The 14,823-nt window shown below is 29.9% G+C and overlaps 1 protein-coding gene, 1 long non-coding RNA gene and 2 pseudogenes across 2 annotated transcripts; 2 read left to right on the top strand and 2 right to left on the bottom strand.

Moving 5' to 3' along the window:
• Window positions 1–3,641: 3,641 nt before the first annotated feature.
• Window positions 3,642–4,898, top strand: LOC107620287 (cyclin-dependent kinase F-4 pseudogene; annotated as a pseudogene).
• A 1,637-nt stretch (window positions 4,899–6,535) lies between these two features.
• LOC107620286 (myb family transcription factor PHL8-like) lies at window positions 6,536–7,886 on the bottom strand. Its single transcript, XM_088506741.1, has 5 exons — window positions 7,811–7,886; window positions 7,650–7,713; window positions 7,500–7,578; window positions 7,335–7,404; window positions 6,536–7,263 (listed from the first exon to the last, which is right to left on the bottom strand). Exons 3-5 carry the CDS (start codon window positions 7,565–7,567, stop codon window positions 7,105–7,107), a joined length of 297 nt encoding a protein of 98 aa, XP_088362867.1. The 5' UTR covers window positions 7,568–7,578; window positions 7,650–7,713; window positions 7,811–7,886; the 3' UTR covers window positions 6,536–7,104.
• A 313-nt stretch (window positions 7,887–8,199) lies between these two features.
• Window positions 8,200–9,408, bottom strand: LOC148579338 (uncharacterized). The gene is made up of 3 exons (XR_015906976.1): window positions 9,379–9,408; window positions 9,220–9,291; window positions 8,200–8,314 (listed from the first exon to the last, which is right to left on the bottom strand). It is a non-coding gene; the product is annotated as an uncharacterized LOC148579338 (long non-coding RNA).
• Window positions 9,409–13,169: 3,761 nt separating this feature from the next.
• On the top strand, window positions 13,170–14,456 carry LOC148579337 (cyclin-dependent kinase F-4 pseudogene; annotated as a pseudogene).
• The last annotated feature ends 367 nt before the right edge of the window (window positions 14,457–14,823 follow it).

Genomic DNA, 14,823 nt, shown 5'->3' with positions numbered 1-14,823 from the left:
TTAAGGTCTTTGATTTGCTGTAAACAAAGCAAAATTATAGTTAGATATATTTCTATTATATAAAACTGATTTCATCTAAGACATATATTTGTTCTTACATTTTTTTCAGTTTGCACCTTGAGTATTATAACTTCATTTTTTCTGGAGATTGTTGATCGAGAGTTCTATGTTGTGTTGATGGAGAGTTCTAATCTTCGCGACGAGTCCTATCTCTGCAATTTGGAATGTTGCTTGAAAATGGACGGTTTGTGTTTTTTTCGAAGGGCTTGGAGAAGTGGAAGAGTGCGCCATTAAGGAGCGCTATTTTGCGAAGAGCAACCGTTGAGTGGGGCGCGTGTAGTTTACGTTCCATTTAAAGAGAGATGAGTGCGCGTATGAATGAAGTGTGGGCTGGGAACTTGTAAAACTTGTAGGGCCTTTTTGCTTGTATGTGTAGCATGTCCGTTATAAAAAATACATTGCTAAGAGTAGTTAATAATTAATTACTTATATTTTATTATTTAACAAAAGGAAAAATATATTTTGATTAAATTAGTTAATAAATAATTATTTATAATGATATTTTTTAATAATTTATAAAAATATTTATAATTATTATTTTTTAATTTATTATTGAATGTATCTTTTATTATATTTATTATGGATATTATTAAATATACTCTTTATTTTACTTTTTATATATGTTTGCATCATAATAAATCGAATCAATTTATATCTATTTATATATTTCGGTAAATACATGGTAAATTGAATTAGAGTGTGTCAATTTATTACTTACGCTTAAGCGCATTGGTAAATCGAATTGAATTCGTTCAATTTACTAGAAAACCTAACTATGCATCGACCATGCTAATTTAAGTATGACCGTTTCGATTTACATAAATAGAAATGTCCATTAAAAATACGCACGTAATATCGGTCGAGTGATTTATGTAAATTTGAATTGGCATTAATTTATTTAAAATTTTTACCCTAAATTTATTACTTCTAAGGCGTATCCTATACTCTATTTAAAAAAAAAAAAAACTATTTTTAGATTAAATAACCTAATTCACAGTTGTCTTGCATATCACTTTTGTTAAGGATAAACAATTATAATGGTATTTAAAATTTTATAATATCAACAAAAATAATTTTAAAAAGTATGAACGATAAATAGGTTTTAGGAAGATTTAAAAACGTGATAAAAATAGTTAGATATTAAATATATATATATATTTTTAAAAAAATGAAGATTAGATTTTAATATAACTTTTTATCAATATTATTAAAAAAAGAGGATTTTATCTTTAAAATTTAGTAATTTTATATCAAATATTTTTAAAATATATTATAAATGCCTAATATTCTTTTAAAAGTAAAATATTCTAGAGATCAATTTTTTGTTTTGATTTTTGTGTGTATCTTTTAAATAGTTATTTAAATATTACTACAAAAATTTAAATTAAATGTATAAATTATTGGGCAAAATGCCATATGAAACCAAATGGAAGAGGAACGAGATTCTACCAAGCAAAAAATACATGGGTCACCCAAAAACATATTTTAATGTAATTCGAATGAGGTTAGTTCAAATTAAAATAAATTAAATTCGAATTAGTCCCTATCAAAATAATTCGAAAGGATTCAATTCGAATTATGCATGAGTGGATCTAAGGAGTAATTCGAATTATATTGATTGGAACTACATGCAAACCTGACCCACACCTTCGCTCGAATTAGGCTGATTCGAACCGCCTACCATTTTGACAAGTAATCCATACAATTATTTTGATACATCAACAATTATATTTATATGGAACCAATACTAAATCAAATTCAATTAGTTCGATAATAGGAGTCTATAAAAAAAAATTACATTTTATAAAGTTTAAAAATTTTTATTATGTGATAGGTTAGTAAAAGAATACATTACAAATTTTTATAGTACTCATCATAACAATGTTTAATTTAAAAATTGTTATTTAAATTTTAGTTGTACTTATTATAAAATAAATAATTACAATAAAAAATTTTAAAAATTATAACTATATAAATATAAAATGAATTGACTAATTTAAAAAATAAATCCTTCGCATACCTACTATAAAAAAGTATGTTTAAACCTTATTATTATTATTATTATTATTATTATTATTATTATTATTATTATTATTATTATTGTAAATAATTTTATAAAATGTGAAAATTTTTTAGAAAATTTTATGAGTACTATGAAAATTTGTAAGTCAATTTATGTAAATTGATTGAGGATACTTTTTATAATACTCATGGCATCTTTGAAGGAAGTTTTATAAAAAATAAATGATTCTAATTATTTATTTTATAATGAGTACAACTAAAATTTAAATAATTTTTTTTAAATTAAACATTGTTATGATGAGTACTATAAAAATTTGTAATGTACTCTTTTTACTAAGCTATCATATAATAAAAATTTTTAAACTTTATAAAATGCAATTTTTTTCATAAACTCGTATTATCAAATTAATTGAATTCGATTTAGCATTAGTTCCATATAGATATAATTGTTGGTGTATCAAAATAATTGTATGAATTACTATCTGTTCGAATCAACCTATTTCGAATTACTACTGGTGTCAAAACGGTGGACTAGTTCGAATCAGCCTAATTCGAACTAGTATGGATCACATTTGCATGTAGTTTGAATCAATATGATTCGAATTATTCCTTGAATCCACTCTTGATTAATTCGAACTAACTTCGTTCGAATTACATAAAAATATGCTTTTTAATAATTTATGTTACATTTTTTTATTTTGGTATAATCACCTAATTTCCTCTTTTATTTGATTTAATATGACATTTTATCCTAAATTATTTGTTAAATACAAAATTATTTTACTTATAAAAAATATATTATTTATTAATTATTTTTATCATATTTTTAAATTGTATAATCTATCGCAACATAATTTATTTATGTATCATCACTACAAATAAATCAAATTGATCTCCAACCGAATTTGTAATAAATGACTTATTTTAATTATAAAATAAAAGATTGTGAACCAAACAAATTTTATGTTTTTAAATTGATCATACTAAATATTTTATAATAATTTAATGATGATAAATTTTATAATTTTAATTTTGTTTCTAGTTTTTGAAACATCTTATAAATATCTTATCTTATCTTATAGTATTTTTAGTGTCTAATCATAATTAAATTTTTTTCATAAAAATATCACATTTCTTTCGTCTTATCATCATAGGTTGTCTTCATTTTTTTTTCCTTGTTTTTTCCTTTTTTTTTAAAGCAACCATTATAATTATAATGATCGTTGTAATAGTTGTAGTTATAGTTGTTAGAAAATAATTAAGATCAATAATTAATTAGCATATTATTTAATATATCTGAATCTTTATCTTTGAATTTAATATATCTGAATCTTTATCTTTGAATTTTAAAAAAAGATAAAAAAAAAAAGATTTGGGTCTATTAATAAATAAGGCTGTGCATCCCTTCCATCAGATAGTTTCTTCTTCCATGCCCTGTTTTGCTACGAAAGAAAATTGATGGTGGATTTTGCTGGATCAGCGGTCATCTGTTAATAACTTATATACCTCTGAGCATTATCTGCGATAGATAAACGCCATCTATCATTTGTGTTTTTGTTTAAATAAAGAAAGAGCTGATTTGTATTTTCACGGGAACAATGGAGAGGTACAAGTTAATTAAGGAAGTTGGTGATGGATCGTTTGGGAGTGTTTGGAGAGCTATTAATAAGCAAACTGGAGAAGTTGTTGCAATTAAAATAATGAAGAAGAACTATTACTCTTGGGAGGAGTGTGTAAACCTGAGAGAAGTCAAGTCACTAAGACAAATGAACCACCCAAATATTGTGAAGCTAAAGGAAGTTATTCTAGAAAGCTAAATTCTGTACTTTGTTTTTGAGTACATGGAATGCAACCTGTACCAACTTATGAAAGACAGGGAGAAGATGTTTTCTGAGGGTGAAGTTAGGAATTGGTGTTTTCAAGTTTTCCAAGGTCTTGCTTATATGCATCAGCGTGGATACTTCCACCGTGATCTGAAGCCTGAGAACTTGCTGGTTATCAAGGATATCATAAAAATTGCTGATCTTGGCCTAGCACGTGAGATCAGTTCAGAACCACCCTACACTGATTATGTCTCCACACGCTGGTATCGTGCTCCTGAAGTGCTACTTCAATCTTATGTGTATAGCTCCAAAGTTGACATGTGGGCAATGGGTGCTATAATGGCTGAACTATTGTCTCTTCGTCCTCTTTTCCCTGGTGCCAGTGAAGCGGATGAGATCTACAAAATATGCGGTGTGATAGGCAGCCCAACTATTGAATCATGGGCTGATGGGCTGAAACTTGCAAGGGATATAAACTATGAGTTCCCACAACTTGCTGGTGTGCATCTTTCGGCACTGATACCATCTGCGAGTGACGATGCAGTCAGCCTTATCAGGTCGCTTTGCTCATGGGATCCCTGCAAGAGGCCAACAGCTGCACAGGCCCTTCAACATCCCTTTTTCCGGACTTGTTTTTACGTTCCTCCATCCCTTCGTACTAGAGCAGTGTCGAGAACTCCTCCATCTCAGCAAGGGGTTAGGAGATATTCTAGCATGTTACCTAATTCAAAGCTCACCAATAACTTCTCTTCTCCGAAATTACATCTTCCTTTAGCTTTGGATACGGTGAATCAGAATGAAAGTAAGAATGAGAAGTCCATGAATACTGTTCAACAATCAAAATATCGACAGCCTGGAAAGGAAAGCCCAACTTCTATGAATCTTGGTAGCCGCCCAACTCCAATGAAGGATGGAGTTAATTGGATTTCTGAATCTGGAAACTTCATGCTGAGAGCTGCACAGCCGATCCTCACCGGAAGAATTTTCAGTTAAAAGGTTGCTGGATGAGGATTGCGTTACCGTTACCGTTATTGACGTTTTGTAATTAAGAAAACAATTAGTTATGAAAGAACAAAACGTCATTAACATTTTGTAACAAAAAAATATTATTTTAACTATTAAAACACAATATTTTGTTGTTAAAAAATATTATTTTAATTATTAAAACACAAAATGTTATTGGCGTTTTGTAAATGGCCTTAGTAATGTTTAATATATAATTTGGTTTATTATGGACGATTTCACATCTAATAATACAATATAAAAAAGAAAAAGTTTGATGTTATTTTATATATATAAATAAAATATTTTTCTATTCCTAAAAAAGTATAAAATAAAAATAAAAATATAATATCATATAATAAATATTTAGATATGTTAAATAGTATTAATTGATCTAATTAATTCTAATTATATTCTAATAATATTGAAGGTGATTAGAAAAGAAGAAAAATAAAAAAATAATACTAAAAAGAAATTGAATATTTTTTTAATAAAATATTTTAATTTTACTAGATGATAAAAAATAAACTGAAATAAGATATTTGACATAAAATATGACGTTTTAAATATTAAAAATAAAATTAAAATTATATTTTATTCTTAATAATATATAATTATATGAGTAAAGTATTATTTTTAATCATAAAATATTTAAGTACCGATCATTCTAATAATGAAATATGTAAACTAAATCGTTATCTATCAAGGATTTAGTTAGTTTGAGAAACTACTCAAAATTGATAGTTTATTGAATAATTTTGTCTAACTAACCCAATATTTGATATACATCATAAAAATTTATATTTTTTATGGTTAAAATTAGCAATGCTCAAATTATTTATGATTGTTTGATTAGAAATGGGACATAAATATATTATTTTAATAAAAAATTATATAATTGATTAAAAATATTAAAAAATTCAAATTTATTAAGCAAAAAAAAAAACGTGAAATTGGTTAAAAACTAATTTAATTTAGAGATAATATTCAATTTGATCATTCAACTTATATGCGAGCCTCAATTTACTCTCTAAAATTTTAATTATCTCTATTTAGTCTTCAAACTTTGCAAATGTGACTTATGTTAGTCCCTAGCACTACAACATTTTGGAATTGAGACAATATTTAAAAAGTGTTGCCTAAAAGTTGATAAAAGGTTGCCTTTGATCTATAGCAACGTTTTGGGACTTGAGGCAACGTTTTTGGGGGCCTTGCAGATGCGGCCGTTGCCTTAGGTCAAGGCAACGCTTTTTTGCTTCAAAAGCAACGCTTCTGAAAACAACTCTTTAAAAGCGTTGCTTATTCTTTAAAATAGACAACGCTTTTAAACTATATTTTAGGCATAGCCTGTTCTTTTAGCTGTCATGCTTCAGCTACTAGTAAAAAGCGTTGCCTATTCTTCTAAATATGCAATACTTTGAAGTGTTGCCTATTGTTTAGAATATGCAACACGTTGAAATGTTGCCTATTTATTTGAATTTGCAACCTGTTAAAAGTGTTGCCTATCAGTTTGATATGCAACCCATATAAGTATTGCCTCTAAACTAAATATGCAATCATTGAAAGGTTGTCTTTTTAGCTAAAAATAAGGGTTGTTTTTGCAGTAAAAATATAAAGAAGACATATGTAATCATTTTATTTTAATTATTAAATAAATTTGTACACAACAAAATTCAAAAAAGAGATAAAACCTTAATAACTAATGAAATTCTAATTAAAATAGATATTAAAAGTTTCAACTAGCATTTTAAATACATATATTCATGTTTGCCAATAAATCTTATAACAATTTGTTGAAGATAATTAGGATGCTTGGTTTAAAACTCATCAGAACCAAAAACAGAGGAAGCTTTCCACTTTTGAAGCTCACTTCATTTGTATGCTAAAGAAGATGATTGGGGTTCTTTTCACTCTTTCTCTGACCCTAATTCAAGTCAATTATATCTGACACTAATTCAGATCTGCTCATCTTTGATGGCTGATCAACACAGTAGCTTGAACTCCTCTTTCTCCTAATAATAGATTCATCTTCTTGTTCCTTAGATTATTTGAGGAGTGGCAACAATTCAAGTGAAGCAGTATTAGTAGTGTTAGTACTATTAGGCCTTTGATCCATTGAGCTTTCAGAAGATGTCAAAGAACTTTCAATTTCAAGTGAACACATGGTTCCTCTGTTCTGTTTCTTCTGCCCACAGCTCTAACTGAACCCTCCTCTTGTTTCTGTCAGTTCCAAAATTGGAGGAGATCCCGGGCTGCCATTGTTGATCATTCCTGCAAGTGTTTCTTGTGCCTTGTGTAGTACTGATTGCAAGTACTTCCCTTGTGCTTCAATCTTAAGCTGCAAATGTCTCTGCAGCTGAAAAATCATTATCCATATTGATCTTTAACATATCCTTATTATGCTTCAATTTTAATTTAGCTACCTACCTCAATTTGCTCATAAAGTTTCTTCTGAACTTCCATTTGCATTTGGAGAGCCTCAGCAATTCGCATGCTTCTGTTGAACACAATATTTGATCAATGAAATTTTTAATACCAATTACAAAAGCATTCAACTAGTTTGATCAATTTTCTAACTATTATAATTATTACTCAGTCATCTCATTCTGTGTTCCAATAGTTTCTTCCCTGCTGCTACAAGGACCTTCACTGTTGTTCATTTCTCTGCAATCTGCACCAACGGAGAAAAATGATCATTCATCAGAACAAGTTATAATAACTGAGAAACCATAACCAAGTTACCTTCATGTTTGTTGTTGCCAGAACAGATTTCAAGTTGTGGTTGGCTTTTTCCAAGTCTATATTTCTGCAATGACCAGAAAAACACAGAAAATATGTTGGTAAAAGAAAAGAAGTCCATGATATTCGGAATGAGTGAAAGCAAGAAGAATAAAGGGAAATGCCTGTAAATGGCTCGAGATGAATTTGCAAATATTGTAGCCATGAAAGCAAGAAGTGAACGTAATTGGAAGTATGGCGAAAAACTTAGCGCTAACTCAATTGAACTGAAAGAATTCCCAGCCAACTCCAACACCTACAATAACAATGAATCCACTGTTAAATTTCCAAATTGAGATTCCACCAACAATAATTAAATTCCAAGCCCTAAAATTGCCATCATTTAGTGATTAAAGCAGAGGCAGATAAATATATCATAACAATGAAACATTGTAGTGATTTTACAAGACCAGAATTAATTAAGCAGTAATTTCTCATCAAAGAAGAAAAAATTGCAGAACCAAAATTTCTCATCAACTTCAGCCATAAAAAAATAGAACAGAGCAAGGAGCCTACCTGTGATGCACCACGGCGGTGCAGAGCAGATCAGCACCCAGCCAGGAGCCAAGAAGACGCCGAGAGCAGAAGGCGACGAGAAAATTGGAAGCGAGAAGACCAAAAATCAGAAGCTTCAAATGTGAGCAGCGATGAACAGATGGCGACACGAGCAGGGACGAACCCAACGGCGAGGCGAGGCAAGCAGCGACGAACACGATGGAAACGCCAACAGCGACGAACCCAAAATGCAGAGAGAAGTAACCAACACAGTGCGAAGAACAGAGAGAGAGGTTTAAGGTCCTTCCATTAAGAAGAAAGCAACAAGATAAGATGAACTATGTTGAAAATTAAACAGAAATGAATGATGATCATCAGATAAATATGCTCAAAAATCTCAAAGACCTTTTATATCTGAATTAATTATTAGTTCCACAATATAGTGAGAAGCACAATTATTCTAACCAATTTCATTTTCTATATATCTCATATACCAAATATCCATTAGGGACATGCAAACAAATCCAAACAAGCACTTACAAAACCTACACTCTTTGACTATAGCATTGGAACTAACTAACACAGATAAAATAGTTACAACTTATAATATTTACAGTATAGCAACAAGGTGCAGAACAAGCTAATAAAGATAACACCTAAAATTAATTATAATTAAAATCAAACAATTCATGAAGCAAGGCTTAATCTCAATTTGCTTAACAAAACAACAACTGAGTAAGAAATACCTAGTGATAGAAAGACCAAATTAGACACAGCTCTTTAGCATACATACATCAAAACCTAAACACAAAAAGTAAGCACTCAAAAATTACAAAACACAGCTCCTATTTAGTTTCTGGTTTTCTCTTTTTGTTTTAACCTTTAGTTTCTTTTAGTGTTTCAGAAGCTTCAAAGGGCCAATAAGTATGCAAGCTTGAACTAGTTTGGTACTAATGAGAATGACAGTGATGCAACTCCTTGTTATTCCTAAAATAATGCAGAGGTTTCTAGAATAAATATTATACACAAAATAAAGTACCTGAAGATTATCATCTGCACTGCCTTCTTGTTCCATTTTGATAATGGCTTGCTACAACTCCACCTTCCTTTCCTAATATGCATAAAAAAATGGTTAAGCGATGCAGTGAAATGTCATATTTGCAGAGAAATATGGACAAGGCATGCCAATTAACCCTACCTTTTACTATTTGCCAAATAATAATGCAAATTTCTATATATCATGAAATTTAGCTTCTTCAGCAATCAATTTGGATGTTATTTCCACTACAATGTTTGTACTTCTCCTCATATTTCTTGCTTAACAACTCTGCCTGTAAAATAGCAGCAACTGAGAGTTTATTCTTCCAATTTCTTCAACTTAAAATTAAATGACATATTTAAAGACAAAAGGAACATACCTCACATTTATCTGCAGATGGCCTTTCTGTAATCTAATTGAGTTACATGAAATTCCTGAAACATTAAGGAAAAGAAAAACAAGGTCACATTTCTCTCTATTTTTGCATAAGTAGCTACTTCTCCTAATTTAGAATACGAAGGAGTGGAGCAGAACTCAGCGCGAGAGAACGAAGAACAAGGTGCGAGCAGAAGAACATGGTGGAGCAAAGCAAAACTCGACGCGAGGAGAAGAACACGGCGGAGTAGAGCAGAACTCGGCGGAGCAGAGAGAAACACAGAATGCTCGCATCAGTGTTGTGAAATTGGGGAAATTGTGTTAGGGTTGGGGTTAGGGATTTAGGGTTATTCATGATTTTGATTCTGAACGCCGTCCAAGCGTTCGTCTGGGAGAGATCAGAGACCAACGCTCCTCCGCAATCAACCATGAAACTCACACGCGCCGCCCGAGCAAGCCTCCATGGAGGTGGCGCATCCACTCGAAAGAACCTTCCAGGACAGACTCGAAGGCTCGATCCCTAACGGCGGTGAAGAAATCGCTGAATTCGGTAACAAACGAGGTAAATCGAAGCGAGCCACAACATGAACAAAGCATATGAGATCGAATTTCGCTCCTCGAACCACAGTAACAGCAGCAGCAGCAAGAGAAAGCAACAACAACAACAACAGAGAAGAAGAAGCTTACCGTGATTTCGATTACGCGCAGGAGGAAGACTATCACGATTTAGTAACAGGAGTGAACAAGGTGATGAATGTATGTTGTGTTGTGCTGTGCTGCTTAAAATATTGAGAGGGAAGAGTAAAATTTTAATAGAAAATATTGAATTATTTTAGGCATTATAATGAGAAGTCTATTAAAAATTTAAAAGCCTCGAGTAGGGACGGATTTTTACTCTATTCAATCCTGCCGTACAATCATCTGTATAGAATTCGCCCCGTTTTTATCCGTAGATAGTAAAATATAACTCTAACTCGCTTATGCGGGTACCCGTTCTGTCCCGCCGTCCCTATAATTATTAAAATCTAATAAATAAAATTAAATTTCAAAATTTATATAACTATCATCACATACATAACATAAATTAAAATAAAAATTTAAATATAATACAATATTATTAATTATTTACTAATTATTTTATATATATTGTGCATATTATATATTAAAATTATATAAATAATATATATAGAGGGTTGAGTATTACCTAAATCCGACCCCGTCCCGCCTCTCCTAAGAACCTGCCCCGCTAAAAACTCGTTTCGGTGCTTACCCGCCCCCAAACGATTAGGGGAGGGGTGGGTACCCACAGATTCAGGTGCTATTGCTATCCCTATATATGAAGACGGTAAGCGTTGTTTGATTAATTTATTAAAGTAACGCTTTTTATATGTTTTCTTATGACTTGTTAGTTAATAAAGAGTTACAATAGCTTTATTCTTTTGCAATAAATTTTAAAAATTATTTTTGATCATTATAGACAACATTTTTTAAATATTATCTGTATTACATGTTGTAATAGTTAAAAAATGTTGTAGTAGAAAATTAGCCTAAGAACTAACGTAAGTCACATTTGCAAAGTTTGAAAACTAAATAGAAATTATTAAAATTTTAGGGACTAAATTGAGGCTCGCATATAAATTGAATGACCAAATTGAATATTATCTCTAAATTAAATTAGTTTTTGAACCAATTTCACGTTTTTTTTTTCTTAATAAATTTGAATATTTTTAATATTTTTAATCAATTATATAATTTTTTTATTAAAATAATATATTTACGTACTATTTCTAATCAAACAATCATAAATAATTTGAACATTGCTAATTTTAACCATAAAAAATATAAATTTTAAATTTAATTATTATGTATTCTAACATATTAAGATTTATTTTAATAAATGCTCAACAAATCATTAAAAATTTAACTTTATAACCTTACCAAAGAAGTTTTCTAATTAAAAATTTTAACTTTATCAAATTTATCTTATTTAATATTTATTAATTATAACAATAATTAGTAAATGTGAAATAAAATAAATTTGAACTATTTTAACTGATTTTCGTTATCATTTAAACATTATTATTATAAAATAAAAGGTGCATTATAAAAATAATTACATAATGTATACACAAAAGTTATATAAATTATATGTGTGTTATTTGTGGAAAATACATGACTAAGATTAGTTAATAATTAATTACTTATATTTATTTACCAAAAAGACAAAAATACATTTTGATTAAATTAGTTAATAAATAATTATTTATAATTTATAATGAGATTTTTAATAATTTATAAAAAATATTTATAATTATTTTTTAATTTTTTATTGATTTGTACTCTTTATCGTATTTATTATAGGTATTATCAAATGTACTTTTTATTGTACTCTTTATATACGTTTGCACTACAGTAAATCGAATTGGAATGTGTCCAATTTTCGTTACATGCATTGGTAAATCGAATTGAACTCGTTCGATTTATTAAGAAACCTAACCATGCAGCCAAGAAACAATAGCTTAAATGACATAGTCTCTCCATACTCAATTAAAAAGTTGATAAAAAAAAAAAAAAACTAACCATGCACACATGAATTGAATCACTCATTCGTTCGATTTACATGTATTCCTATTAAATCGGATTCAATTTACTATCAACGATACTAATTTGAGTATGGCTATTTCGATTTATATAAAATTATCTATTAGGACATGCATATAACCTTTTTTTTAAATAATTTACGTAAATTTGAGTTGACATTGTTTTATTTAAGTTTTTTACCCTAGATTTATTACTTCTAAGGCATATCCCATATTTTAATTACAACAAAAATATTTTTAGATTAAATAACATGATTCACAATTGTCTTGCATATAACTTTTGTTAAGGATAAACAATTATAATGGTATTTAAAATTTTATAATATCAACAAAGATAATTTAAAAAAGTACGAACGATAAATGGGTTTTAGAAAGATTTTAAAAAATGATAAAAATAGTTAAATATTAAATATATATACTTTTTTAAAAAAATAAAGATTAGATTTTGATATATTTTTTGTAAATATTATTAAAGAAAGAAGAGTTTTTATTTTTAAAATTTAGTAATTTTATGTCAAATAATTTTTAAAGGATATTATATTTGTTTGGACGTTATTAAATTAATAAAAATAATTTTTTTAATTTTTTTTAGTTTTTAGTGTATTTAAAAAAAAATTTATAGTAAAAATAAAAGTATTAGAAAAATAAAAAAATATCTTTTTTTGAGAAGTTACAATTTATATTTTTTTTAAAAGATTTTTGTTAAAAAAATTTTACATAATAAATGAATAAAAAAATATTTTTATCTTATTTTATTCAAATATAGTTGATAAATAAAAAGATATTTTTTATCTTTGAATTTTAAAAAAGATAAAAAAAAAAAGATTTGGATCTATTAATGAATAAGGCTGTGCAGCCCTTCCATCAGATAGTTTCTGCTTCCATGCCCTATTTTGCCCTATTTTGTTAATAACTTATATACCTCTGAGCATTATTTGCGATAGATAAACGCCATCTATCATTTGTGTTTTTGTTTAAATAAAGAAAGAGCTGATTTGTATTTTCACGGGAACAATGGAGAGGTACAAGTTAATTAAGGAAGTTGGTGATGGATCGTTTGGGAGTGTTTGGAGAGCTATTAATAAGCAAACTGGAGAAGTTGTTGCAATTAAAATAATGAAGAAGAACTATTACTCTTGGGAGGAGTGTGTAAACCTGAGAGAAGTCAAGTCACTAAGACAAATGAACCACCCAAATATTGTGAAGCTAAAGGAAGTTATTCTAGAAAGCGAAATTCTGTACTTTGTTTTTGAGTACATGGAATGCAACCTGTACCAACTTATGAAAGACAGGGAGAAGATGTTTTCTGAGGGTGAAGTTAGGAATTGGTGTTTTCAAGTTTTCCAAGGTCTTGCTTATATGCATCAGCGTGGATACTTCCACCGTGATCTGAAGCCTGAGAACTTGCTGGTTATCAAGGATATCATAAAAATTGCTGATCTTGGCCTAGCACGTGAGATCAGTTCAGAACCACCCTACACTGATTATGTCTCCACACGCTGGTATCGTGCTCCTGAAGTGCTACTTCAATCTTATGTGTATAGCTCCAAAGTTGACATGTGGGCAATGGGTGCTATAATGGCTGAACTATTGTCTCTTCGTCCTCTTTTCCCTGGTGCCAGTGAAGCGGATGAGATCTACAAAATATGCGGTGTGATAGGCAGCCCAACTATTGAATCATGGGCTGATGGGCTGAAACTTGCAAGGGATATAAACTATGAGTTCCCACAACTTGCTGGTGTGCATCTTTCGGCACTGATACCATCTGCGAGTGACGATGCAGTCAGCCTTATCAGGTCGCTTTGCTCATGGGATCCCTGCAAGAGGCCAACAGCTGCACAGGCCCTTCAACATCCCTTTTTCCGGACTTGTTTTTACGTTCCTCCATCCCTTCGTACTAGAGCAGTGTCGAGAACTCCTCCATCTCAGCAAGGGGTTAGGAGATATTCTAGCATGTTACCTAATTCAAAGCTCACCAATAACTTCTCTTCTCCGAAATTACATCTTCCTTTAGCTTTGGATACGGTGAATCAGAATGAAAGTAAGAATGAGAAGTCCATGAATACTGTTCAACAATCAAAATATCGACAGCCTGGAAAGGAAAGCCCAACTTCTATGAATCTTGGTAGCGGTACTCGAAGACATTCTATAGGACAACCCCGCCCTCCTCCAATGAAGGATGGAGTTAATTGGATTTCTGAATCTGGAGACTTCATGCTGAAAGCTGCACAGCCGATCCTCACCGGAAGAACTTTCAGTTAAAAGGTTGCTGGATGAGGATTGCGTTAACGTTACCGTGGGAGAATTCTATGGTAGTCAATACTGTGACTGTTCCTAGTATCAACATTTGTGGGTTTTTTGACTTATCTGTTGACTCGAGTCCAATTTACAAAACTAGGTTTGCTTGTGTCTGATTTTAATAATGGTTTGGTATTTCCGAGTTGTTGGGACATATACACTATACAGTCGTACTGATGTTGTTGGCTAAAATTTTTATATATGAATAATTTTAACGTAAAATATAAAAATATTTGATTATTTTAGTGTTTTACACGGTTGTGTGGTAGTAACACAGAATGTTATTAATGTTTTGTAATTAAAAAAAATTTAATTACAAAAGAACAAAAGG

The sequence above is a fragment of the Arachis ipaensis genome, chromosome B10 (genome assembly GCF_059453495.1).
Source record: "Arachis ipaensis isolate K30076 ecotype BB chromosome B10, ASM5945349v1, whole genome shotgun sequence".
Taxonomy (NCBI): domain Eukaryota; kingdom Viridiplantae; phylum Streptophyta; class Magnoliopsida; order Fabales; family Fabaceae; genus Arachis; species Arachis ipaensis.
The sequence above is the reverse complement of the archived record's forward strand: the minus strand, read 5'-3'. Positions and strand labels throughout refer to the sequence as shown.

What these genes read in the sequence shown, in the direction of transcription:
- LOC107620286 (XM_088506741.1), bottom strand. Translation starts at nt 7,567, where the DNA reads ATGAACAACAGTGAAGGTCCTTGTAGCAGCAGGGAAGAAACTATTGGA. An exon ending in ACACAGAATGAGATGACTGA is followed by an intron (nt 7,405 to 7,499) that starts GTAATAATTATA and finishes TGTGTTCAACAG; the next exon opens with AAGCATGCGAATTGCTGAGG. An exon ending in AACTTTATGAGCAAATTGAG is followed by an intron (nt 7,264 to 7,334) that starts GTAGGTAGCTAA and finishes ATGATTTTTCAG; the next exon opens with CTGCAGAGACATTTGCAGCT.